The sequence below is a fragment of the Canis lupus genome, chromosome 17 (genome assembly GCF_011100685.1).
Source record: "Canis lupus familiaris isolate Mischka breed German Shepherd chromosome 17, alternate assembly UU_Cfam_GSD_1.0, whole genome shotgun sequence".
In the NCBI taxonomy this organism is placed as follows: domain Eukaryota; kingdom Metazoa; phylum Chordata; class Mammalia; order Carnivora; family Canidae; genus Canis; species Canis lupus.
Window position 1 is genome coordinate 61,032,862 of NC_049238.1, and position 26,908 is coordinate 61,059,769.

Below are 26,908 nucleotides of genomic sequence, written 5' to 3' on the forward strand. Positions count from 1 at the left end.
AGTGTGACATGCAGCAGATTTCTCTGTACAAAGGTTATAGTCCTGAAAAGACAAAGCTGATCTGCCATGAGTGCCACTACATGAGGCAGGGTGGGTGGTACTTAAACCATCTCTGCTCCCTGGGCCCCCATGCTAGGCCAAAATGTTTGCCATCCAGTTACTAATGGGAAGGAAGACTACCTGAGCAGAGTCCTCTGATTAGGCTGACAAAAACTGCTGTGAAGTGGCAGGCTTGGGGGCTGCAATGGTGAGGAGACCTTGGCTTGTAGTGGAGAGTGTGAAAGATCTGTCATTAAAAGTAAACAGTACCCTGTGTGAGATGTGGGCAGAGGATGACTGTGCAGGGAGACTCCAGGCAGGAAGAGAGCTGCACAAGCAGACAGCCAGGGCCTCTCTTCTGTGGCCTCACTTTACCCTCCAGAGCTTCTCTTTAGATAATTACGTGCTTTGTTTAGGAAGCTGTAGACTTCCTCCTTATATGCAGGAAACAGCTTTTTAAGAGAGTCACAAACTCCACCAAAAAGTGTTAGAACTGATAAATTCTGTTAAGTTTCAGTATACAAAATTGAGAGTCACACACTAAATAAGCTCTTAGATAATGGGGTCTCCACATTACAAGTTCCTGGAGGGAAGAGCCGTACTTTATCCTTCATCCTTCACTGCCTCTGGCATGGGCTGTGCACACTGTATAAGCTCATTTGTTGAGTGAATGAATGAGGGGGAAAGGAGGAGCAAGAGGAGGAAAATCTTGGTATTTGGGGAACAAAAACCTTGACAGACGTATCCTCAAACTGCCAAAGGGGCTGGGAGACCTTTGTGCCGAAGACTCCAATGCTCAGACCCCTAGATAGATATATTCATATTTATTCTTTCACTTCTGCTCTCATGTTTCCTAAGAATGCACTATGGATTCAGGTGTCTCATTCTGCCAGCATCAGATAACCTAGGAATACCTAGGGATCTGATACCTCCTTCTTTTCCTGGATCTAAAAATCCATGATAAGGAGCCAGGATGGGAAGAATGGCAGCCAGAGAAGCCACCCCAGAGGATTTAAGCGCTCAGAGAATACCTGTGTCTCAGAGTCACCCACAGTCCCATCCTGGGAAGTAGTTAGATCCAAAGAAGAGGGACCAAGAACCAGCACAAGGTAGCTCGAAGGCCTCAGCTTTTCTGGTCCTAAGACAGGACTACCCAATACAAATAGAGAAAAACCATGCCTGGCAGGAGGCACCAAGGGGCTCACTTACAAGCTGCTCATGCACATACTGCTATGGGCTTGACCCCAAGAGAAGAACTCCCAAACTCTCCAGGACCTTAGTCCCACCAGATCTGGATGATTCTTCTTATTCTGCAACAAGCTCCCTTCATGACTTTGAACTTAACTTCCCTGCCAAGCTCAACCAGAAAAGAAAATGGTCCATTCTGGTTCTGAGAACAGTTGGGGTCTTCTGCCTGTGCATGGAACTGTAGAAACCTAGATGGCGAGGGCCTAGGCCATTCTTCCCCAAGTGGACTCTAACAGCTGAGGGTCTGGGAAAGCAGATGCTAAGAAATAAGCAAGAAGGCTCAGCTGGATGATTAGGAGCACTGGCTGTGATCTGAGGCCTAGCTGAGGGACCCTGGGCAAATTACCTCACCTCTCTCTAAGCCTGTCTCCTCGATGGTAAAATAATCCCTGTCTCTTAGGACTATTGAGGATGAGATGCAAAGTACTTGGCATGCTGCTTGGCACATGAAAAGTGCCCAATGTTAGCTCTTTTGGCTTCGCTATTATAACAAAATCTCAAATTTCCAGAAAGCAGGCTCTGTCGTCTCCCACCCTCCTGCCTTTTCCCTTCCCTAGGCACTCTGATTGAAAGCAGCTGAAAAGAAGTCCCATTGTATCAAAATCGTGGGTGGGTTATGTGCCCCACAGGGGCAGATGCCAGCACCATGGCTATATGCATTTTCCAACAAGTGCAAATTCCTTGTTCTTTTCTCCCTTCTTTTCTAGGCTGGGCTGGCGGCCAGGATGAGAGCCAGGCCAGCGGTGAGTCGGGGGTGCGGGGGGGGGGGGGGGCGGGTACTGGGGCATAACTGTCTGGCTGGGACGCCAGGTCACTGACACTTGGTTGTCCATGGAAATTCCCCAAGCTATCTATCCAGACATAGAATTGAAGGTGAGCATAACCTACTGATGTGCTTCTCTCTTCCCTGCTCTGGAAACCCCTAACTGCCCCTGCAGGCTTCTCTTCTTTCTAGCCTCCAGGTCTCTGACTAGACTCTAGGCATGCCCAAGATTTACTCTATACCAAGACTGCTTCCCTCTTCCCTTTGTGCTTCTCCCAAATGCTAAGACATCCCTTCCCCTGAAGAAAGACAGGCACAAGGGCATTCTGCAGGTGCCTCAGTGATGGGGAATGAACCTGACTCTTAAGTCAACAAAAAGCAGGCTCTTTGAGGGCTGAGGCAGATGGGTTATGAAGAAGAGAGATCAGGAGAATGAAGCCAAGGCTCTGTTTAATACTCCTGCTCCCAGCACATACACCATCCCTTTTACTCCCTGACGGCTGCCACTCTGAGAGGTTCTGGTAGATACCCCAGGTCTCAAGTCAGGGTAGGGAGGGCTCTGCCACAGTTCCTACTAAGTAAATAGTTAATGGAATGGCAGTGAAAACAAGTGGACAGAGTCAGGAGTGTCAGCTTTGCTATTAACTATGTGACCTAAGGCAAGGCACTGCTATCTCTCTAGGTCTCGGAGTTCTTCCTTTGTAAAATGAAGCAGCTGGAATACAGGAGTTCTAAGGTCTTTTTCCACTCTGACATCCCATGCTTTAATCAGTGAAATGAAACAGAGGGAAGGAGAGAAAAGGACAGAGGAGCTGTATGTCAGACATCCTGTCTCCATGCTGTCTTGCCCTGCTGCCCCTCCCAGGCATTTTACCTCATCCTCATTTTCCACTTTAGGGTTGCTGGCTGTTCGTTTCAGGTTGCTGCTGAGACTTATGCTGGCGGTGGCATCGGACTTAGAGCGCTGGTGAGTCCTCTTAGAGGGAGACAGCCCCATGTCAGGGGCTGGACTCAAGGAGGGCAGCTCCCTCTTCCGGTGAGCTGGCTTCAGCTCATCTGAGAGGATCAGCTTCCGGAGCTTGGTCCCACGGGAGTGTCGCTGAGTGGAAATGTGCATGTCTGAAGAGTAGGCCCCAAGTAACAGGGCGCACTGGAGGGAAAAGTTAATGCTCTGGCGGCAACGATGGACTATGTAGGGCTTGATGGCGTCACCCACGTCCTCATCCATGTGGATGTACATGTTAAGCAACTGGGGCAGATAAAAATCCACATCCTCGTTGCGAAAGCAGAAGAGCCGGTTGCCGATGTAGGCTTGTACTCCAGGCTCCTTGGAGTTGTACAGGTATGAAATAGCCATGGAGATGTCAAATAGTTTTGACTCAAATAGCCTCAGCAGCCAGGACTGTTTGGCGGAGTTGTTCTGCCGCCGCCTCCTTGCTCCCTTGGCTGTGCCCGAGGCCACAGTGGCCCCCATTTCATCTTCCTCCTCCCTTATCTGGGTAGGTGGATCATCCAGGCAACGGATAGCACTGTCCGGAACATCCCCATTGACCAGCTCCAGGGAGGTGTCTGTGCTAGATATGGCCACGCCTCCATGCAAAAGCTTGACTTGCTCCAGCACCTCCTGGCAGGCCTTCTGGGCCACCTCACGGTCAATCACTGACAGTTCCCCAACCCCCTCTGTGATGACGCCTAGCAAGGAACCCCCATTATTCCCTGGCAGGCCAGTAGTGGGCTCAGAAGTTGGCTTCAGGGGGGCAGGTTCCACCACCATGTCTCCCATGGCCACAGCCAGACTTCGAGCTTCCAAGCTACAGGAGGAAGGAGGGAGAAAGGAACAGAAAGGGAAATACACACACACACTGGTTAGTGGTGCCATCCTCAGGTCTTTCTTTCATCCACCATGAAATCTTCCCAAGCCTCTCCTTTCTTTTGTCTTCCTGGACTCCTTCAAAATCAGATGAAAAGTCATCTCCCAGGAAGCCTTCCCTGACTACCTCCACTGCTGATCCCATTATTCTTCCTTCCTTCTGCACTTAGCTACTCAGCTAAGCCTCTGTTCCTATCTTGTATCTGCGAAATGCTGCTTTATATGTTATCATTATACAGGTTTACAAATTCTTCAGGTAGACTGGGAAGCAATTTTGGTCTTATTCCCTTGTCCCTAACTCTTCAAATGCTTTTCTATCTTTGTGCTCTTCTTGTGTCTCCCTTGACATGCCTGCCAATAACCTTTCTCTTTTCTTCATTAAATTGTATTGCCTTACTCATATAACACTCTGTACACAGGTCCTAAGCATTTCACCTCAATTTAGTATCAAAGCCTTTTTTTTTAAGTTTTTTTTTAAAGATTTTATTTATTCATTCATGAGAGACACAGAGAGAGAGAGAGAGAGAGAGAGACATAGGCAAAGGGAGACGTAGGCTCCATGCAGGGAGCCTGATGTGGGACTAGATCCCAGAACCCCAGGATCACACCCTGGGCAGAAGGCAGGCGCTAAACTTCTGAGCCACCCCGGCGTCCCTAAGTTTTATTTTTATTTAAGGAATCTCTACACCCAATGTGGGGCTCCAACTGAAGACTCTGAGATCAAGAGTCGCACACTCTTCTGACTGAGCCGGTCAAACGCCCCTAGTATCAAAGTCCTGATGTGTTTTTCTAGTCACAGATACTTTCTTACCTTCCTTTCAGACTCAGAGGTCCGAAGGAATAAGGGCCAGCAAATACCATCACGACTTCATTTAGAAGAAAACAGCTCTAAAATAATCATCAATCCTGCTGAAGTGTGCCATTTCTCTGCTTGTGTGCCTTCATGACATCATTCCCTTTTTCTCTAGTGCCACAGCAGCTGAAGTATAGTGGAGAAACTCCTGAACTTAGGAGTCAAACAGGCTGGGATTCAAGACCCTGGATCTGCCATTATGAGGTATATGAACTTACACAAACCATATATCTTCTGAGTTTCAGATTCCTCAACCACAAAATGGGAAAAACATATCTACTTCTCATTGTTGCTGTGTGGAAAAACTTCATGAGTGTAAAAAAATCTAGCACAGTCCCTGGCATACAGTAGTACTCAATAACTATTAGCTGAATCCTAATCACCTAACAATTTAGTAAACGGTGTATGTGCATGTGTGTGTGCACACACATATACTGTTTATAAGTAAAGTGGATTAGAGCTATATTCATTGAGAATCTCCTAAAACATTTTTGACAGCTATCTCTTACCCTAACACGACTTTCCCCATTATCATACAGAGAGCCCAGGAATTGGAAAGCCTGGGAGAAGGCAAAAAGAATTCAGCTAGAGCTCATGAGACTGTAACATCCAAAGAACAAGGAGGAACAGGAGTCACATCATCTAGAATCCCTCTCTGGAGTGAGAGAATATTTGCTGACAAAAGCCACTGCCCTCCTAGAACAATTCTTCAGAGCCTCACCAAATCAGAATAGATTAGAATAGTATGTAACAGAAGGAAATTTCAAAGCAAAGACTGGGAGAGGCACATTGTTAATGTCAGATCAACCCAGTTCCAGAGTCTGACTGTAGCCAACAATGGCCTCAGAGGCCACTCTACAAAAACACAAATTAGAGTGAGTCTAAGGGATGCCTGGGTGGCTCAGGGGTTGAGCACCTGCCTTTGGCTCAGGGCATGATCCTGGGGTCCCAGTATCGAGTCCCACATCGGGCTCCCTGCATGGAGCCTGCTTCTTTCTCTGCTTATGTCTCTGCCTCTCTCTGTGTGTGTCTCTCATGAATAAATAAATAAAATCTTTTTTTTAAAAGTGAGTCTAAGATAAACTCAAGAGCATGAGCAAGAGGAAAGCAGAATCTACTGTAGTACTGAAATGCAGGTAATTTCCAACTATTAGTGACATCGCCTTTGATGCTAGTGAATCTGGGTGCATGTAACTTTGGTAGGAGGCTTGAGATACAAATTCTCTAATCACTCTGGAAAGCCTCATTTTCCACCACCACCCTTTCAGTGCCTCTTCTTGTATCTCTGAAATGTTAAGAATCAAAGTTACTCTGCTTTGCCCAATACTATATAGCCTAGGTCCCTGCCTCCCAGCAGTCACCACTAAAGTCTCACAGGAAGACAGATGGAAAACTCTTCTGTTCTCAGAGATCACCAAAAAAGGCTACTTCAGTTTATCTTTCTCCCAACTCTGTCAAACGAGAAGTTCCTATCACTGAATTTCTCTGATGCAGCTTGAACTTGGTATCAGTAAAAATTTGGGAACTCGTTCATCATGCTCTCTCCTAAAATTAGGCAGCGCCCTCTGAGCAGTAGAACCAGCATAGCTGCCTATGTGGATCTGTCTCTACTCGCAACTTCATGTTACACAGAAATAATAAGAAAGCTTTAATCACTCCTTGCCACACCTTTGCAGGGCACTCCGCGCACCAGAGGGTCATTCTAATTCAACTAAGACCACCACCTTTTAGGTCTACTGAAAAACTCACATGATAGTCTCGATCAATTTATACAACCAACTTTTTTTTCTCCATCTCTCTATGCTTGACAAACCTTTCCCCTTTCCTCTACTCCAGAGACTTCTAAGTTATCAAAAGCTCCTGAAATCTACTTCTCAAAACTTCCAAGGGATATAAAGACATAAAGACATCCTTCCTACATATAGCACCTCAGTCCTCACTAGGATATACAGCAGATGCACCAAGTGATCACAATTGGGATTATTACTAGCACCAGGAGGGGAGGAAAGGATGTATGTATGTATGTATGTATGTATTTAATCCCAGGGCTCAGCCAGTAATCCCGAATCACACACAGTACTCAGGGGAGTTCTCCACTGACCAGATCTCCCATCTGACAGTCTTTATTCCCCCAGGGAACCAGATGATGTCAAGAGATGCAGGAAAACTGGACTCCTCTCCAGTAGCTCTGCCTCTAGAAACTACTAAACTGGAGCTGGACCTCCCTTGCCTCTCTGAGCCTCAAGGACTGCCTGCATCTGAAGCAAGTTGAGTTGCCAATTTAGACAATAAGAAATGGGAATGGGATTGGTAAGTAAGCTTTGTTAAGTAACCATTCTAAAGAAAGAGAGAAAAAAGGAACAGGGTGTATTCATCATCCTTCCCCTTTGGAAGAAAATCTAAATCTTTAATATCAAATGGCTTGTACGCTCTCAAGAGCGTTTAAACAACAGAGGCTCCATATTTCACACTGGGAACCTAAACTGGCCTTCAAACTAGATGACAAAGGGAACCCAAGAGGGGGCCCCCTCCCCTCCCCTCCCCTCCCCTCCCCTCCCAGCCAACCAGCTGGCTGCTAGGCACTGGGGTGGAAGTGGAGGAAAATTAACAACTGATTGGGCTCCACAGCTAACTGCACAATGTAGGGAATCCTCGTCTGAGTATCAAGAGGCTGTTTAGGGCTATAGAGGACAGAGAGGGTGTACATACATGTTTTCTGTATGACCTAGCATTTAAGTAAATGTCTGTAAAAACTCTAGGGGGAGGGGATGTTTAACCTGGTTTCCCACTTCTGATCACCTCAAAAGATTCCATGCAAACAACCCTCCAACCCAGTACTGGTCTCCATTAAATGACTTCCTGGATTGGTCTCAGCTAGGACAGGAAAGGTAAAAGCCCCAAATCAATCCCCTCACCCAGTTAATGACCATTCCCTTCTTAGGGGGACTAGAAAAATATGGATTGATTTAGACCAATCCTCATGTTTTTACATGTTCCTGTATTTTCACAGAATTGTCTTAAGAGATCATCTGATTTCCAAGCAGGTAGGCAAGCTCAATTTTCCCCCTCAGAGATGGATCATGTGAGTTGGAAAAAAGGGTAGTGAAGCCACTATCTTCATCCTACAAGGTGGGTCGTTAAGAGAGACTGTTACAAATTCATGGAAAAAGAAAAGGAAGTTCACGTATGCTATTTACAATTACACAGGCTTCTAATTAATAAAAATGACAATTATAGAAACAAAAAGTGTAAACCCTCTAAAGTTCAATCCTCTTTTGTAACAATTAATTAATCAGAAAAGAGGCACAAGCATTTTATCTAGTGCTATGATGATAACCTTCAGAAATAAACACAGATAATTAAGATGTCAACTCTAAAGGAGCAGGAGTGGGATGAATGGAAAGGGACTATAGATTTCATCATAAACTCTTAAGTACCATCAGATTTATTACCAAATGCATGTTTGCCTTTGATAATAATTTTTTTAAATTTTTATTTATGGGCACCCGGTGGCTCAGCGGTTTGGCGCTGCCTTCAGCCCAGGGCCTGATCCTGGAGACCCGGGATCAAGATCCTCGTCGGGCTCCCTGCATGGAGCCTGCTTCTCCCTCTGCCTGTGTCTCTGCTTCTCTCTTTCTCATGAATGAATAAATAAAATCTTTAAAAATAAAATAAGATAAAATAAAATAAAATTTTTATTTATTTGAGAGAGAGAGTGAGCGAGAGAGCACAAGTGGGGGTGGGGAAGGGGGGAGAGGTAGGAGCAGACTCCCCGCAGAGCAGGGCGCCCGATGTGGGGCTCGATCCCAGGACCCCAGGATCATGACCTGAGCTGAAGGTAGACGCTTAACCCACTGAGCCACCTAGGTGCCCCAATAATTTTTTTTAATATTTTTTTTAAGTAATCTCTTTTTTTTTTTTTTTTTTTTTTTATGATAGTCACAGAGAGAGAGAGAGGCAGAGACACAGGCAGAGGGAGAAGCAGGCTCCATGCACTGGGAGCCCGATGTGGGATTCAATCCCGGGTCTCCAGGATCAGACCCTGGGCCAAAGGCAGGCGCTAAACTGCTGCGCCACCCAGGGATCCCCCTTAAGTAATCTCTACACTCAATGTGGGGGCTTGAATTTACGAACCAGAGATCAAGAGTTGTGTATTCCACCAACTGAGGCAGCCAGGCACCCCACCTTTGATAACAATTTTAAAAAAGAAACTGCTCTTTCAGAGAAACTCCGCATCCACCCTAGCTGCCTGTTCTGCGTATCTTAAAAGTCTATCTCAAACCTTTCTTTCAGTAGGGCTCAGCTCATATTCCCCCCTTGACCTCAATGGACAAGGTAGAGATTACTATTTTTTCCTTGTAGAAACTCAGGGTCAAAAGTGAAGTAGGCTCATGTAAATGTTTCTCCAAAGCCCCAGTGGGGGACTGGCATCAGGGAGGAGGGCATTCTCAAGCCAGCAGCAGAAAGGTAGGGAAGGCAGTGATCTTGGGGTAGTTAAGTCAATATTGAATCATGCTGAGAAGTCTCTATGCAGGGCCATGGGAGCTGGTATAAGCAGATTCCAGTCAGACAGCCCAAGCCAGCTCTGGGAGCCCCTGCTGAAACAGACAGATGGCAAAGAAAGTAACCTGTGCACTCACTTCTCTCTGAACTGTTTCTCCCTGCTGCAAGCCCCAAATGTGCTCGGACTAGGCCCTCTCTTGTCTCATGCCAATTAATGAAAGGATCCTCCCAAACTTCTTCCCCAAATCAAAGAATCTCAATTTGCTGCTTTGGATGGCGTTCAGCAAACATGTTCTCATGCAACATGGACCCAGCTCTGAGAATGAAGCAGGGAAACTGGGGGAAATATGATTTCTCTTTGGGAGTGTTTCCAAGGAGTAAAACTATGCCTAAAAAGGAGGATGAGGAGACTGCACACCAGCTAACAAACGAAGAGGGAGACAAGGGAGAAGTGGGAAGAGGAAGTGTGATTACTTCCAAAAAGACCGAGAGTCGGAAGATAAACGGAACTTCACATGCCCTCTTCACTAGCATCGACCAAGAGAGACATACCATACAAGGGAGCAACTAGTTTCCTGAGTCCCACCTCACTCCAAGTTCTCTTTTCCAGCCATCTTCCTCAGAGAGCTTTCCCACAAACACACTTTCTACCTATAGAATCTGGAGTTACGGATCAAGTCCAAGAGGAACAGCACAAGTGGTCAGCAACTACATGTAGTGGGGAAAACAAGCAAGGCAAAGGAAGCAGGCCTGGAGCTTGTCTTTCAAAAGAAATGGATAGCTGTACCAAATGGTACGGCGATAGCTGTCAACTAGAAAGACCCAATAGAGAGATCATAATGAAGATAAACTCTCAGGTCAGCTATACCACTAAGAAATGCCTTTTGCTGAGAAACCCAGAATGTTTCATAAACAAATAAACCAAGTCTAATTTTTCCTCCAACCCACATCCTACAAGTAGCCTATTACTGCACTGATGCCCACAGAGGGGGCCGTTCTCCCAAAAAGTTCACTATAGAGGTCACGTGAGGAAGTCACTTGTTGTTCACATGTTGAACCCAGGAGTCCTGATTCTGCATGTACAAACTCTTTCTAATGTCTCATGTTCCTTTTCCCAGTTACCCCCAACTCCACCCTAGGCCTAAGCCCTTATGGAATTAACCGAAACTATTCCAGTAAGCCACAGACAATAAATAAATGACTCCTTCTGGATTTGGACAGGAGCGGGAAGACACTCTACTCTGTGATTCCTCAAAGACAAGTGTAATATTAAGTAATCCAAAACAATTTCTCACAATCTCATACAGTTTCCATGCAGGCCTGTTCATCCCTTGTGGTGGCTGATCCTGGGTAGTCAACAAAGTGTAATCTAATAGGAACTTTTTCAAAACTTGCTGCATCCTTCAGAAACACGCTTCTGTCCAGAAAAGCCTGAGTGAGACAGCTAAGGCTCCCCCCACCTCCTCCCAACACATTTTCTTCTTAGGTCAAGGTTTAGCTGATCCTGAAATAAGTGGTATGTAGAGATAAAAAAAATGTGACAGAGAACACATAGAGACCACAGGAGAAACAGAACCAAGGGTCACAAGGATCAGCAAAATCCTTGAAACTGGAGGGAGGAAGTGTCAGAGATGGAATTCCTGAATGGGAAGGGACGCTGTCAGATCTCTTCTATAGGAACAAACCTCTAGAGGCTGGGGTATTTGAGGAGGGCTTGGTAAAGGGACGTTAAAGAAAGTTGCAGGGATCGTAAATCTTCACTCTAAAGAAGGGTAAGGATTAAGGTCAAAGTACAATGCAAACGGTACTTTGGGAATGACGACGAGGGCCCGAGATTCCTTAAGGGGAGGGGAACAGGCAATTCTTGGAAGCCAGGAGCTGGGTGGGTGGCGGTGAGGTAATGGAATCAGAAACAGATGAATAGAGGGCCACAGAGCAGAGAGAGCTCAGGGAAATGGGAACCCAATGCTGCGGCTGCAGGGAGACAGCGGACGAAAGGGGCAGAAGAGGAAAAGGGCGGAAGGCGGAGGCTGTGGGGAAGATTTGGGGCAGGAACACATGAAGAGGAAGGGCAAACGAGGATGGCCATTACAAGAGGTACCCTGATGGGGAAAGGGTTCATGACTTCGGAGAAAATAATTCGGGACGGAGGCAACAGGGATAAGGGTGTGTGTGTGGAGGAAGGGGGATCCCCGGGGCAGAGGGAGGAGCTAAACAGAGGAGGAAGCCAAAAAGGCAGCGGAGGACCCCAGACTCGAGGGGAAAGGGTGGAAAAGGCACCCAGGGTCCAGCTGCCACCGGGAGGGCAGTTTTGTAGTCCAACCCAGGTGTGGGGGCGGGGGGGGCTGTGCGGGACGGGGTGGGAGCGGGACCCCCCACTCACAGGGGCAGGGAGCTCAGGCACGGGAGTCGCTTACCTCCGAGACCCCAGCGGAGGGGTGCGGGCGGTCGGGGTCGGGCTGCCGACACCGCCGCCTCAGCAGCCGCGGCCGCTCCCGGGTTCCATTGGCCGCCTGCGCTTCCCTGACAGCGGCCGCGGCGGCGGAGCCAGGCCCCGGCTTAGGGGCTGCCCTCGGCGCCGCCTGAGGGGGCCTTCGCGCTGCCTGGACAGGTTCGACCCGGCCGCACAGCCTCCTCTCCTCCCTCTTGCAAAAGCAAGACCAAAAAAAAAAAAAAAATGCCAGCAGGCCTCCGTTCTTCTTGTGAGTCCCAGTAGTCCTTCTTAGGGTATGCCTTCCTGCTTCTCCGACGCTCAGGATCCTACCAATCCCATAGCAATCTAAGGACTCGGGTGAGCTGCCCGGAACATGCCTGTTCAGAAATAGAAAAGGGGGCGGGGAAGACGCATTGGGAAGAGGGGAGGGAGGAGAGGGTGAGGGGAGGAGCCTACGGGGGGGAGGAGGGGCCAATCTTCCCGAGGCTGGGAAACCCGGCCAGTAGTAGGACCTACCGGGTGAGGGCCGGGGTTCCGGGCCTCAAGCGGAGAGCGGCCGGCCTGTTGGCGGGTCCGGGCGCCCTGTTGGGAAAGAAGTATAGACACATTGGGTACTTCCAGAAGTACCTGAACATGCAAATTATATGCGAATAAGTCCGTTTGTGTGAGCAACTGCGTTACCGGAACTGCTATCAGTGGCTCTCCCCTACTCCGCCAGACTCTTAGTAACTTCGGCCGTGGGATGGACGCAGGGGGCCCAGCGGAGACTGGAGAGAGAAGAGGCGGGTGGGGAAGACAGTCACCCTAGCCACCCTTTTCCTATTCATCTTGAAGGACGCTGTCACGGTAACGCCCCTCCTCGCTGCACGAATGGCGGAGTCCAACCGCGTCAATCTGCCGCCGTTAGTGGCCGACTCGAGGCCGTGGTTCTGCCTCCGAGGTCACCGCCTGCCCGGGTAGTCCTTGGCCTCCAGCCTCCGGACGTTGACCCCTCCAGGGAGGGGCGGACGGGCCAGGTTGGGAGAGGTGAGTGATCGTAACCCCTGCTTCCCAGCAAAACCAGACCACGTGCAAATAAACAAAAACACGCCTTGCAAATGGACCTCAGGCTTTGGCTGTGTGTATTTGTCTGTGGTACTGATGGGGAGCTCTTCCTCAGAGCCTCAGTCCCCACCCTCAGCGGCCTTACTTAGACTTTTGAGGCTAGCCCAGATCGTGGATGCCGCCTTCCTACCATTTAGAGGCCGATTCATTTGGGAGGACGGAAGTCACCTCTTTGAACCTTAGTTTCTATGTCTGCAAAGTGGACCCAAGAATATTAACACCTTATAGGGTTGTGAAGATTAGAGTACAGATTACCACCATAGTACTACATTACTGATATTGGGACAATAATATAGGATGATGAAAGCAAAGGGTTCAGTGTTTCTGGGTTTAATGGGGAGGCAGCATTGAATGACTGGGTTAACCAGGAAGTTCAAGAAGAAATAAAAAAAAAAAAAAAAAAAACATGTGGAAGCAAATGGGAAGGCCGAATAAAAAATAGTAGTTTGAAAGTACCTATGTAAAATATGCAGTGTGTACAAAAATGGAACAAATGGAGGAGTACCCAATTGTTGAAGGAATATAGTATGATTAATACAGAAGGCCCAGCCACTCAGTATATGGCAAATGAATGAATGGAAGACTTCTCAAAAATACTGTAAGCCAGGTATTAGAAGAGATATTGGGCACGATCCACCAGATCAAGAAAGAAAAGAGAGCATTCTGAAGACTAAAAATTAGTATGTTTAAGAATAGAAATGGGAATTTGCTCAAATTATGAGAGGGCAAGCTGGTAAACTAGGTTAAAGTTGGAGTACAGTAATGAAAGATGAGCAAAGAAAGAGGCCAAGAGTGCCAAAGATAGTTTGAATTTGTCACCACTGGTCTGCAGCGGGGAATCACCAGTCCACCTGTTGGGTCCTGTAACTCTTGGCCAGCTCCCACTCAGCTGTCAGGCAAGGGTCAAGAGGTGATGATCCTGCTTGAGCCTAGAGTTTAAAGTGTCACACATCCCTCCCTTCCAGGGGTAGGATTCTCAAGGGCCTTAACGCCTTTTTTTTTTTTTTTTAAGATTTTATTTATTTATTTAGGGGAGAGAGAGAGAGAGAGAGAATAAGGAGGGAGGGCAGAGGGAGAAACCGACTCCCTGCTGAGCACAGAGCTCGGCATGGGGCTGGATCCCAGGATCCCAAAACCATGACCCCAGTGGAAGTCAGACTGTTAAGCCTGAGCCACCCAGGTGCCCCCTTAAGGCTGGTTTTTGAAACATTGTGAAAAGGGATGTGAATGCCCTAAGATTTGTTTTCCAACAACAACAAAACAAGATTTCAAGAACATTTCTTTTCAAACTTCAAGTGGAAACTTTTTTTTATAGCTACAGGCAGTTATTAAGTCCTTTATTTTATTATTTTTTAGGGGGGAGGGAGGTGATGGAGTGGGAGAGGGAGAGAGAAAATCTTAAGCAGGCTCCATCCATAGTGCAGAGCCCCATATGGGCCTGATCTCACAACCCTGAGGTTGTGACCTGAGCTGAAATCAAGAGTCAGACGCTTAACCAGCTGAACCACTCAGGTGCCCCTATTAAGACCTTTATTAACCAAGTGAGACCTCCTTCCCTGCCCTCACCCCACAAATACAATATTAAGCGGGAGAGTGTTGAGTTTTCTGTGTTTACAGCTCTTAAGGGCTCAAGCGTGAATTTCTTTGCATTTCTGTATGACTTGGTCTTTCTGACTTTTTCTGGAGGTGTTTTTTGTTTGTTTTTTGCTTTTTTGGTTACTCTGTTTGTAAGAGTCTCCAAACCTCTCTAGTCTGAACTCAAGTCAGGAGAGGACTCATCTTGTTTCCTAGCCATATCCTTAGTTTCTACCACACAGAGAAAAAATTATGTTTGTTGATATAGCAACAGAGGAAATGCAGAAGCAGATATGAAAAAAAAAAAAAGAAGCAGATATGAGAATCGAGTCAGGCATTAAAGGGATTTCCAGAAATGTAAAACAATGCAACTGTCTTACTGATTTTTAGGTTGTTGTTGTTTGGGAAAGGTTATTTTTTTATGAATTAATAAATTAAAAATATTAAGTAAATATTTTCACTAGTTTTTCTTCTTTCTATTTGCTTTTTAAGATTTATTTTTTTTTTTAAAGATTTTTATTTATCTGACAGAAAGTGAGTGCACAAGCAGTGGGAGCAACAGGTGGAGGGAGAGGGAGAAGTAGGCTTCCCGCTGAGCAGGGAGTCCAACGTTGGGCTCAGGGCTCGATGATGTGTGGCTTGATGATGTGGGGCTCAATGTAGGGCTTGATCCCAGGACCCTGGGATAATGACCTGAGTCAAAGGCAGATGTTTAACCGATTGAACCACCCAGGCACCCCACTTTTCTCTTCTTCTTGACCTCAGTTGTCAAATTATAAAATGGAATGCTAATCCCATATTAAAAGTATGACATTAGGGCAGCCCGGGTGTTTAACGCCGCCTTCAGCGGGTGTGATCCTGGAGTCCCGGGATAGAGTCCCACGTTGGGCTCCCTGCATGGAGCTTGCTTCTCCCTCTGCCTGTGTCTCTCCCTCTCTCCCTTTCTCTTTCTCTCCCTGTCTCTCTCTGTGTCTCTTATGAATAAATAAAATCTTTAAAAAATATGACATTTATGACAGTCTTTAAAATTCCTCACCACACTGAACCTATTTTTACTTATTTTTTAAAGATTTTATATATTTATTTTAGACAGTGAGAACATGGGAGAGGACAGAGGGAATGGGACAAGCAGACTGCACTGAGTATAGAGCCTAATGTGGGGCTTAACCTCAGGACCCTAAGACCATGACCTGAACTGAAATCAAGAGTCCAATGCTTAACTGACTGAGCCACACAAGTGTCCCTGGGGGTGTTTTTCAGAGAAAAGATAAGCCAGCAGTTACTGCCCAAGCCCCTGATGTGTATGAAAACAAACATTACCTCATTTATTCCTCATTACAATCCTGTGAAAGAGATATACCATTTTATGGAAACTGAGCTTCAGAATGGTTGTCATTTTTTTCAAGGTTGTTTTACTTCAACCCACAATAAGAAATACATTTTATATCATAATCACTGAAGAACACACAAATGTGTCAAAATCATAAGCGGTAAAGCTAAGATGTGAACTGAATTCATGCTCTTTCCAGCAAACAAATACGTCCTCATGAACATTTCTTAAGTAATGTGTTATATATGTATTGTGCTTAGCTTTATCTCATAGTATAGAGCCAGCAGGACAATCCTAGGCAAAGAAGGGATAGGCCTCCTGAGGAACCATAACTTGAGATGAAACAGACAGATATATAATAACATTAGTCCACCTGTTTAGTATATGGATCAATGTGGCATTTGCTTTCATTTCTGAAGAAAGTTGCTTATTATCCACAAAAATAAACAAGTTCATTTATTTGGGGCCATAAACTAGACATGTAGAGCTTGTCTTGGTTTAATAGAAATGATTATTTAAAAAGTAAGTTATAAATTATTTTCAACTTAGGGCTAAAATGAAAAAAAATATGACACTTGGTGGATGAGGAAATAGACATTACAAGAGGGAAAATATAAAAACTGCAGTAATGGGTATTTCCAGCAGCCTGGGTAAGAGGGTTCTCCCATTAAAATACAAGTAAATCCTGGATAAATAACAACAGACATAATGTTTAGCACTTTGCTGGGCTCATTAGAAAGTAAGAGAAACCATGAAAGGAAGGAAATGACATTAAGCTGAAAAGTGTATGAAAGACGAGCAACATGCAGCAGGAGCAGCAGGTTTCCTCGCAGACAAATGCCAATATGGGTATTATGAACAGAGGCTAAGAGAGGGGAGAAAACTGGGGATGTCCAGACTGAAGTGAGGCTCCTGAGGGGCTAACACAGGCCCAGGTCAGGAGAATCATTTGGCTCCTGGCAGAAGCAATTGCAAATCTTCTCTGGAGGAGAGTACCCCCAACTAAGGCTCTCTGGCTTCCCATAGATTAAGTTGAACAAAATATGAGCTCAAAACCCCCAAACTGAAAACATACAAAGAAACAAGCTATCACAGGCAAGAGTGAGCAGAAAACAAAACATTTAGATATGGAGCAAAAGTTACAGAAATATATAAAATAACGGGATCCGAGTGGCTCAGCAATTTAGCGCCTGCCTTTGACCCAGGGCGTGATCCTGGAGTCCCGGGATCGAGTCCCACGTCGGGCTCCCGGCATGGAGCCTGTTTCTCCCTCTGCCTGTGTCTCTGCCTCTCTCTCTCTATGTCTATCATAAATAAAAATCTTTAAAATAAAAAAAAATATAAAATAATAATCCAGACAAATTTCAAAGACTTAGTATCAGATAACCACATCTCTGAGCACAAATGATTAAGCTGAAAATGATAAAATTTAAAATATCCAGACATTTGGAAATCCATAAAACTTTTCCAAATGATTTATAAGTTTAAAAAGCCATAAAGGTAAATATTCTTAGGACTAAGGTATAATTAAAATACAACCAAAAAATTGGGGGAATGTAGAGAAACGGTTCTTAAAAACTTACAGCAGAAAAAACAGAGCTTGAAAATTAGATAAATGTCAAGATGTTATGGAATAACATAAAATTAAATCTAAAAGTAGAAGAATCCTGGATATTCAGAATTAATGAAATGGAAAACAACACATGAGAGAGAAGATCGACAAAGCCCAAAATAGTAGCTGATCACAGACAAGTAAAATAGCAAATTTCTGGAGCAACTGAAGTGGAAATAAGATAAAGGAGGAAAGACTATCCACTGGAAGAAAGACAGTCTCTTCAATAAATGGTGCTGGGAAAATTGGACATCCACATGCAGAAGAATGAAACTAGACCACTCTCTTTCACCATACACAAAGATAAACTCAAAATGGATGAAAGATCTAAATGTGAGACAAGATTCCATCAAAATCCTAGAGGAGAACACAGGCAACACCCTTTTTGAACTCGGCCACAGCAACTTCTTGCAAGATACATCCACGAAGGCAAAAGAAACAAAAGCAAACATGAACTATTGGGACTTCATCAAGATAAGAAGCTTTTGCACAGCAAAGGATACAGTCAACAAAACTAAAAGACAACCTACAGAATGGGAGAAGATATTTGCAAATGACGTATCAGATAAAGGGCTAGTTTCCAAGATCTATAAAGAACTTATTAAACTCAACACCAAAGAAACAAACAATCCAATCATGAAATGGGCAAAAGACATGAAGAGAAATCTCACAGAGGAAGACATAGACATGGCCAACAAGCACATGAGAAAATGCTCTGCATCACTTGCCATCAGGGAAATACAAATCAAAACCACAATGAGATCCCACCTCACACCAGTGAGAATGGGGAAAATTAACAAGGCAAGAAACCACAAATGTTGGAGAGGATGCGGAGAGAAGGGAACCCTCTTACACTGTTGGTGGGAATGTGAACTGGTGCAGCCACTCTGGAAAACTGTGTGGAGGTTCCTCAAAGAGTTTAAAATAGATCTGCCCTACGACCCAGCAATTGCACTGTTGGGGATTTACCCCAAAGATGCAATGAAACGCCGGGACACCTGCACCCCGATGTTCATAGCAGCAATGTCCACAATAGCCAAACTGTGGAAGGAGCCTCGGTGTCCATCGAAAGATGAATGGATAAAGAAGATGTGGTTTATGTATACAATGGAATATTCCTCAGCCATTAGAAACGACAAATACCCACCATTTGCTTCAACGTGGATGGAACTGGAGGGTATTATGCTGAGTGAAGTAAGTCAATCGGAGAAGGACAAACATATGTTCTCATTCATTTGGGGAATATGAATAATAGTGAAAGGGAATATAAGGGAAGGGAGAAGAAATGTGTGGGAAATATCAGAAAGGGAGACAGAACATAAAGACTCCTAACTCTGGGAAACGAACTAGGGGTGATGGAAGGAGAGGAGGGTGGGAGGTGGGGGTGAATGGGTGACAGGCACTGAGGGGGGCACTTGACGGGATGAGCACTGGGTGTTATTCTGTATGTTGGTAAATTGAACACCAATAAAAAATAAATTTATTTAAAAAAAAAGACATGAAATGCACAAAATCCTAGAAAAACACCCTAAATTGACTCAGAAAGAAAATCCAAACAGCCTATAATTATTAAAGAAACTGAATCAGTGGTTACAATTCTAAAAAATTTTACCAGATGTCTTATGTTGTTCTGTGTTTGCTTTATATGTTAGAATGCCAGGTAAAAATGGTTCAAATTGAGTTTTACCAAACCTTCAAGGGACAGCTCATTTCAATCTGAGGTCAACTCTTCCAGAGAATAAGAGGGAACATTCCCCAACTCAGAGGGTGTACAGACCAAATGAACAATCTTAGAAACCTTTTTAGAAATGTTACTTTTATTTTTTTTTTTTTTTTTTTTTTTTTTTAAATTTTTTTAATTATTTATTTATTTATGATAGTCACAGAGAGAGAGAGAGAGAGGCAGAGACACAGGCAGAGGGAGAAGCAGGCTCCATGCACCGGGAGCCCGATGTGGGATTCGATCCTGGGTCTCCAGAATCGCGCCCTGGGCCAAAGGCAGGCGCCAAACCGCTGCGCCACCCAGGGATCCCTAGAAATGTTACTTTTAAAAAAAAGGCACTAACCGGTTCAAGAATGTTCACAGCAGCATTGTTTGCAATAGCAAAAAATTGGAAACAACCCAAATGCCCATTAATAGGCAAACGCATAAATAACTTGTGGCTTACGTACTTGATGGAATGGTATCGGTGAAAATGAACGAATTATAGCTACTTACAGCATAGATGAATCTTAGAAATAATGTTAAGTGAAAAAAAGGTAAACTGCAGGGGACTATTAGAGCATAAAATTTTTGTAAAGCTAAAACAATTGAACAATAATTTTCAAAGATATTATACATATATGGTTAAATATATACACACATATATTTGTGTGTGTGTGTCAGGTGATAAACACAAAATTAAGGACAGTGGTTACCTCCAGGGGAGAGGCAGTAGGAGAGGAATGGGCAGAAACACAAGAAACTCAATGGTATTTCTAAGGTTTTAATGTATAAGTTTGGGTGATAGGTCAAAGGTATTCATTTAACATTATGTTTCATAATTTATTCATGTTAAATATATTCTTTATAGATACCAAATATTACATATAATTTTTAAAAATCTGCTGTGGTGGAAACAAATGAAGTCTCCCTGAAAGAAAATCTGTTTCCTTGGCAGAACCAAGATTCCCTGACAGAAGCTACTCTTATGCAGAAGACAAAGTAGGTCCTCAGTAAATACTGGTTGGTTTACTCCTTTTCCAAAGGATAACATCTGGATTCCCTTCTTACTGGTGCTCGCTGATGTGCAGAGCTACCTCCTGCCATACACCTAAACTAAACCCCACAATCCTGGCTAAAGCCTGAAAAGTGTATGACAAGAGACTGACACCTGGTGGATACAGAATGGATTTAATAAAATGACTAGGAAGTAAATCTTCCACTCCACTTGCTCAAAGTGGCAGTAGGGTCAGGGACAGGGAGGCAGAATGAGAAAACGACCATTCAGAAACAGGAAAGGGAAGGCTCCCCATCTCTGAAATGTAGGGATTGTCATCTAAATGAGACTAAAGAGATAGTCCCTAAAGGAGAGTGACTTCCCTCTCGTTCCTTCTGAGCCTACAAGAGGAAAGAGGTTACAGCTGCAGTAAGGAAAAATGCAAGATGGTGAGAGAAAAAGGAAACAGGTGTAGCTGATCCCAACCTAGCCAGCCAAAACCACATATACTTCCTAGTGTTGGCCAGGTGTCAGCAACCTCCCCAGGAACTGCCCAAATCAGTTCCTATTTGGAGACCTATACGATTCTAAGGAGGCTGATCCCAGCCTTTCCCTGATGCAAATGAGCAAATTAGCATACATCATCCTTCTGGCCACAGTAATTGGTTAGGGGTCGGCATGTGACCCAGGCTGGCCTAATCAGAGTTAATCTTAAGGCATGCTAGGATTCCTGGCATAAAGACGCCCCTCCGCCCTCCCTTTCTGGTTGATTGTAAAGGAGAAAATGTATAATTCCAGGAGTTCTGGCAGCCACTAGGTGGCCCAGATTTAAGATGATTCTACAGAAGGTAGCAAGGGGGAAAATCAATCAGGTTTTAGAGACACACTGAGCTACTGCATCAGCTTTTCCTGGAGCCAGTACTACCTCTGGACTTTCCAGTATGTGAGCCAGTAAGTCTTTAAGCCAGTCTGAGTTAGGTGCTTTTTTTTTTTTCTTTTAACGACTTAAAACCAACAGAATCCTAGCCTATACATTCATCATACTTACTCCATTCCTAATCTTCCCACAGGATAGCATAGAGGTCCAGGTTAGACAGTGGCAACAGATTTGTCAATGACTCTAAAGCCAAGGTTACTGAGCTGGAAAGGTCAGAGGCAGGAGCCAGATACTGTGTAGGAAAACAGGGTGCATCAGCTGTCTGTACATGAGAATGAATTCCTTAGGAAAAGAAGAGCCAAACAAGAAGCAAGTGCAGAGAAGGGCCCCTGCTAGGCAGGTAGAGCTAACATGAGTATAAACACTCTTCCGCACATACTTATCACGGGGGAGCTGCTTTGGGGTCTTTCCCTACGTGGAATAAGGAACTTGGAAGCACATACCCCTTTAAGTCTTTATTACCCTGTGCTGCAGTATCTACCTCTTCCTTTACCAAGTGAAGAGACTCCTGGCTTCTACTGCCCTTGATGACACTCACTTTTGAGGTGACCACAGGCATTTTATCTTCTGCTTCTTTGGCATGTTGGGCACTGGGGCCCCTTCCCCCTTTGGACACAGTGCCATCCTCCTGACCCTGGACAAGCACCATCCCCTTCTCAGCCTGTCCCAGTGGCCCTGGCCTCCCTGACCGTCCAGCTGAGCTGCTCCCCACTCCAGAGGCCCATGTCTCCCGCGGTAACCGTGAGGATGGGGCAGAGTCCATGGCAGCTGCTGATTTGTCAGGGGGAGAGTTCCTTTCCCTACTTCCACCTAATTTTTTTCGAGGGCGCCCCCGTTTCCTTTTGGCATCGCTTCCTGTATCCTCTATATCCTGCTTTGCTGCTTTAGCCAGTGGATCCTTCCCAATGGCCTCACACACAGGTACTTCAGCTGTCCTCTTGACACCCTTGTCATGGGGTCCCGGGTCACCACCTATGCCTAATTCCCTGTTCTCTGTGACCCGCGGCTGAGCGAGCACCCCAGGCAGGGCTTGCCCAGGCCCGGGTCCGGGTCCAGATCCAGGTCCAGGCAAAGCAGGAACAGTCGGTAAGATCATGTTAATGAAGGGCATAGCTGCCTGGGGTCCCCCAGCCCTACTGGGCAGAGGCAGTGTAGCCACTTTCAGAGGGCCCGAAGAAAGCTTGGGGGCCAGGATGGGTGGAGAGACTCGAATTGGCGAGATAAGTGAGCGAGGGGCCCGAGGAAGGAGCAGAGGCAGCCGGGCCACCAGGGCATTAACCTGTGGGTTATTGGCTGCTGGGGCTGGGCTCTCCACTACACTCTTCTTCCGCTCACTGCGTGCAGCGGGGCCAGCCCCAGCCCGGGGTTCCATCTCCTTAAGAGGCTAAAAGGTAAAAAGAGGACATAATAAGTGGGAAGACTGGACATCGGAGCAAATACAGACGCGGGAGGGTGAGAAAATATGGGAAAAGGGATACTAAGCCCCCAGCCCAGGGCAGCAAGGTCTGGGCAACAACTTCCTTACCTGGGCTGGTCTCTCTGGTTTCTTCTGGGCTCCACCTTCTAGGCTCTCTACACCATTCTTGGATTTAGATGACCGCTCCCGAGGGGCATGTTCGTCGTCTTCTGCAGAGGTGCCAGAAAATGCAGTAAGGCAAAGGTGAGGAGGAAACAATGGACAAGGGAGGTGACTCTGAGAAGGAGGAAGAAGTCAGTTGTAAGGCATGTTCTTATGTCCTACAAGGGTCACTAGGACTAGAAGACAAATGTAAGGTGTCTCTGTCCTAGTAGGTGGGAGGGCCTATGACATGGAGAGTGGCTGACAGCTGCTTGGGAACAAGAGAGGGTCCACCCACCAGCAAGCCCCATCGCCTTGAGCACATGGGCATGTGCAGATCGGGCAGAGATGAGATGCTGCTGCAGCAGGAAGCGGGCGACCTCAACGATGGAACTGAAGGACCGTTTCAGGATTCGTTCTGCCCAGTCACAGGTCAGAGCACAGGCAGCCTCCACCAGCTCATCCCGAGGTGCTGGGGTTACTTCTGGGCCCATTTCTGGCTGCGGTGGGGAAGGACATGCCCAATCACACTCCAAACTAAAGGACCCTTGACCCCTTTCAGACACGAATGTCAACTGTGGCAAGACCAGACTGGAGATGGGAGTAACTCATCCCAGAAACCCACAAATTCTCTTCATCCTCTGCTTAAGCCACAGGGAAGGTAGAAGGGCATATCCTATATACCTAGAAGCTACGTGCAGAAATGACCTTGGCTGTGTCAGCCCTCAACCTTGGAGAAAAGAATGCAATTGGAGGGTTGGTTGTAACTTACACTGTCAGAACCCTTCAGGTCAAGTCCAGGCAAGGGTGGCATAGATACCAAGGTCTTCCTTCGTATCCCACTGTAGCAATATCTGAGGCAAGTTAAAGAGCAGCCAACAGTGGGGATCTCCAAGCCCCATGGGAAGATTAGGCTGTTTCCACTCCTGGCCCTCCACACCCTAAGTTTTCCTCCCCGGGCCCTCCCACCACAACCTCTCCACTCAAGGATACTTGGACTGGCCCCGGCCACCAAGCCTTCGGGCCTTGATATCAGGGAAGATCTCTCTGATGATTTTGCCAAAGTTGGCTGTGCTGAGTGGGCGGCAACAGGCGAGGCTCTCACAGTACTTCCTGAGTGAGTGGGGGAGGGCAGAGTGGGAAGACACTCAGAGAAGGAGGTCATGGTTAGATTCGGAGGGTCCCTAGCATTAGGTTTGGGAAACCCTTTAAGCAGTCAGGCTCTATCAATGCAGGGAGCTCTCCAGGGGCGAGGGCGTAGTCCTATGGCCACCAACCCACCCACGCCCCAATTCACCCACCGATAGGCATCATAAACACTTTGCTTTGGCAAACAGGTGTCAGTATGCTCTTCTAGGTGGTTGCGGATCCATCTATAGGCATACATGTACTCCTCATTGCTGAGTGTACTTGGCTCTGAGCTGCAATAGAAGTAAAAGGGACAAGCCTTACCAAGATTGGAATAGTTGTGGTTCTATCCAGGCTACCACTTCAGCAGTGCTGGACCAAATCACTTCACCCAGAATCCACCTTTTCCTGGCAAACCAGGGCAGGACAGGGACCATTCTTCTCACCAAGGACCGCTGTTATGAGTATTCCTATTCACCCAGCCCCATCCCAGTGAGCCTTCCTTTAAGAACCAGAACCTCTGAGATCTTAAACTCTAGCACCAAACTTACCTTTTGTCTCCAGTACTGGGCCCTGAGGGGAGCTGAAGATAGAGATACAGCTTGTCGTTGTCTGAGAATTTCTGTATGTCTTGCTGAGGTAGGGAGAACAGAGGCAGGAGAAAAAAATAAGGCCAAGAAGTACACAAGGTAGGATTTTCTGATCCTTCGCCAAGAGTCTGGCTGCCTTAGAGACAGACTGAAAAAGGACCTCAGAAGTGATTTGGGGCTGGGTGTTCGCTGTGCTCTGAGGAACGCCCTTGTGAGCTACCACAGTGAGAGGGGGAGTGGAGAGGATCGGCTTTGATATTATTCTCATTGGGCATCTACACAACAGGTCACAGAGAGATAAGGTAAGGTGCTCAAGGTCAAACTGGCAACAAGTTGCAAAGCCACTTATGTTCTGACAGGAAAGACAACACTGCGTCTCCCACATAAACATGTCAGTTATGCCTAACTTCATCATCCTCACTCTCCACCAATTCCACCTCTCTATTGCCCTCCTTTGGAAAATACTTACCAGGATTCCCTCGACTTTGTTCTGCACGGCCTTGCTGTGGAGAAGAGGAGAAAGCTGGAGGTCACACACAAGATTTTCTCTGGTGTCTTATTGTTAGGAAAAGTAAGAGGGATGAGATGCAGAACGCGGGGAGGGGGGGGGGGTGTGAGGGGGGGGTGATCAGGCAACAACTGCTATGAGATAAAGAACCTCCCTCCTGGTGCTCAGAGGCACTTGCTCAGGGAGAGGCAGTTCATCCACAAAGGAAGTGAAGTGCTACAGCTCCGGAGCAAGATTCGGAGGTGGTGATGAGTACTTACGAAATGGTACCTCGGAGCCTCTGAAGAAGGGTGGTGGGTTCTCCCGCCTCAGCACTACCTGAGGAGGCCCTTCCCCCAGTCTTCGGGCTCTTGGCATTGGGTTCATCTTCTGCCATCCCCGCATGAGGGCTAGAGTCAAGAGGAGACCAGGCAGGAAGAGTTAACCTCCCTTCCCCTGGCCCCGGGGGGCACACCTTATTTCCCTACCCAGAAACAAACAGAAACAGAGAGAAAGCCTCTGAATTTCCTCAGGGGTCTTTTTCTCACCGCTTGCCTTCTCCAAAAATTAGAAATTACCCCATTACTTCTCCAGGCCCACATCTACCCAAAGAGATCTCTGCCATCTCCATTCTGTCTGTCCCACCTTTCTGCCGGCTTCTAAATGTGGAAAACTGTAAAGGAAGAGATAGGGGGACTGGGAATGGATGTTGAAAATGTCCATTTCTGCCTCTGACCCAGTACTGCCCTCCTCCCCGGAAAGAAAACAAAAACAATAACCACCACAACACAAAGTTCTCCGTTTCTCTAAGCTAGTCCTCACGCCTGAATTCTCCTGGGGGGGGTCAGAAAGGATACGAATATATTCTGCCCTTGCAGCCTTGGAAAAACCCGGGCCCAGGTGCCCATCACTGAATGTGGCCACGGCTCCCCCGTGGTCCCCCTCCCCACGCCGCCGGGCCGGGGCCCTACGTCATCTCCCTAACCTCCCATCCCCAGGGCACCCCACCTCCTCCCTTCCCCCTGCTTCAATCCCGCGTCGCCGAGGGGCGGGGGTACAGGGCGGCGAACTCCCGGGCTGGGCGGAGGAAGCCCGGTTGGGGGAACGGGGTCCCACATTCGGGGCACGTGCACACGGGTGAAGGAGCTGTTGGAAATATAGCCAAAATCTCCTCCTGCTCTCCTCCCAACTCACAGTACCTCCCTCTGCCCCCCCACCCCCCGATCCGTCGCCTCCCAACACAAGCAACAATCAAGGTAAGGGAGAAAGAGAAACTACCTCGTAGCCACCTTCACTCGAGCCCAGCCCCACGGTCCTGGCCCAGCGGGCTAGAGCGCTACTTTATTTTCTTTTTTCTGAATGGCTGGAGCGGTCCCGATCTGCCCAGATACTCCGGCGACCTGCTCTCTCATTGGTCGTTGCTGCCACCCGGAGACAGAAGGCGCCGGGCTCGCCCCGGCGGCACCTAAAGTCTGCCTGGTAACAGATTCTGATTGGTCAATAGGGGAGGGAAAATCCAAAGTTGGTCTCATTTGAGTGAAGAGGGGGAAGTCCGGGTTAGGTTTCGGTTAAAACTGGGGTCGGTTGCGACTGCCGGTCCCAAGAGGTTCTTCTCTTAAAGGGACCGCAGGACCAAAGGCCGGGCGCTGGGCTCCCTTCGGAGCTAGCCTGCTTTTCCTTTGCCTTCTCTTTCCGGGTTTCAGTTTTACCCTCGGTCGTCAGAGCTACTGGAAGAAAAGAATCAATGGATGATAAGAAAGCTAGAAAACGACGGGTAGTGTGATGGAGGTTCGCTGTAAGCTCACATAGCCTCCTTTAGGTGAAAAACAAGTCGAACACCCCACTCCTGACCCCACCTTCAACACAGCGTACAAGCGCGCACAACAAATATGCAAACACAGGCTCAACGGTTCTCTCTGATGGAGGCCTCAAAACCTCCGCAGCTGTACCACATTCACTTAAAATGCTAAACGTCCCTGGGTTTCCCGCGGGTACTTTATTTTCTTACAAACAGTTGCTAATGTATCTGCATCCCTATAGTTCTGCACCCAGCGAACATTGGAATTTTGACTGACACCCCCAGGGGGTGCTGGATGCCTACAGGAACTCTCAGAATAGTAATGAATAGGTCATGGGTTCTTAACTCTTTTCGTTAAGGATTTTTTTAGGTCATGAATC

The 26,908-nt window shown here is 46.7% G+C and overlaps 2 protein-coding genes and 3 long non-coding RNA genes across 17 annotated transcripts in view; 2 read left to right on the forward strand and 3 right to left on the reverse strand.

The window, feature by feature from the left end:
• PI4KB (phosphatidylinositol 4-kinase beta) overlaps nt 1–11,833 on the reverse strand; it is a 26,502-nt gene extending 14,669 nt beyond the window's left edge. For 3 of the 5 annotated variants that reach the window (XM_038562234.1, XM_038562230.1, XM_038562231.1), the window contains exon 1: nt 2,925–3,861. In XM_038562234.1, coding sequence (XP_038418162.1) covers nt 2,925–3,833 — 909 coding nt within the window. In that variant the 5' untranslated portion in view covers nt 3,834–3,861. Of the gene's footprint in view, nt 1–2,924; nt 3,862–9,413; nt 9,565–11,693 lie in introns of those variants that run through there. The other 2 variants (XM_038562232.1, XM_038562233.1) reach the window with 2 other exon arrangements.
• LOC111090723 lies at nt 11,811–13,219 on the forward strand. Its single transcript, XR_005372776.1, has 2 exons — nt 11,811–12,067; nt 12,545–13,219. It is a non-coding gene; the product is annotated as an uncharacterized LOC111090723 (long non-coding RNA).
• On the reverse strand, nt 12,011–12,889 carry LOC119877182. Its single transcript, XR_005372773.1, has 3 exons — nt 12,392–12,889; nt 12,227–12,292; nt 12,011–12,087 (listed from the first exon to the last, which is right to left on the reverse strand). It is a non-coding gene; the product is annotated as an uncharacterized LOC119877182 (long non-coding RNA).
• Nucleotides 13,220–19,801: 6,582 nt separating the features above from the next.
• RFX5 (regulatory factor X5) lies at nt 19,802–26,158 on the reverse strand. Of its 9 annotated transcripts, none has more exons than XM_038562236.1 (11): nt 26,009–26,144; nt 25,309–25,403; nt 25,012–25,140; nt 24,713–24,746; nt 24,205–24,287; nt 23,827–23,946; nt 23,519–23,638; nt 23,298–23,379; nt 22,824–23,025; nt 22,493–22,593; nt 19,802–22,351 (listed from the first exon to the last, which is right to left on the reverse strand). In XM_038562236.1, the coding sequence occupies exons 2-11, from the start codon at nt 25,359–25,361 to the stop codon at nt 21,350–21,352; spliced, it is 1,926 nt and encodes a 641-aa protein (XP_038418164.1). In that variant the 5' UTR covers nt 25,362–25,403; nt 26,009–26,144; the 3' UTR covers nt 19,802–21,349. The 9 variants fall into 9 exon arrangements, with proteins under 9 accessions (XP_038418164.1, XP_038418166.1, XP_038418171.1 ...); XM_038562238.1 differs by having other exon boundaries at nt 25,376–25,403; nt 26,009–26,143; XM_038562243.1 differs by having other exon boundaries at nt 25,337–25,403; nt 26,009–26,140.
• LOC119863996 lies at nt 21,980–23,977 on the forward strand. The gene is made up of 2 exons (XR_005372777.1): nt 21,980–22,627; nt 22,756–23,977. It is a non-coding gene; the product is annotated as an uncharacterized LOC119863996 (long non-coding RNA).
• Nucleotides 26,159–26,908: the final 750 nt, after the last annotated feature.

Bases quoted from the DNA above. Each gene is read 5' to 3' on its own strand.
- RFX5 (XM_038562236.1), bottom strand. From the start codon at position 25,361: ATGGAGATGGCAGAGATCTCTTTGGGTAGATGTGGGCCTGGAGAAGTA. The intron at 23,947-24,204 runs GTAAGTTTGGTG...CTTCTATTGCAG, and splicing joins CCCAGTACTGGAGACAAAAG to CTCAGAGCCAAGTACACTCA. The intron at 23,380-23,518 runs GTATCCTTGAGT...AACTTGCCTCAG, and splicing joins GGTGGCCGGGGCCAGTCCAA to ATATTGCTACAGTGGGATAC.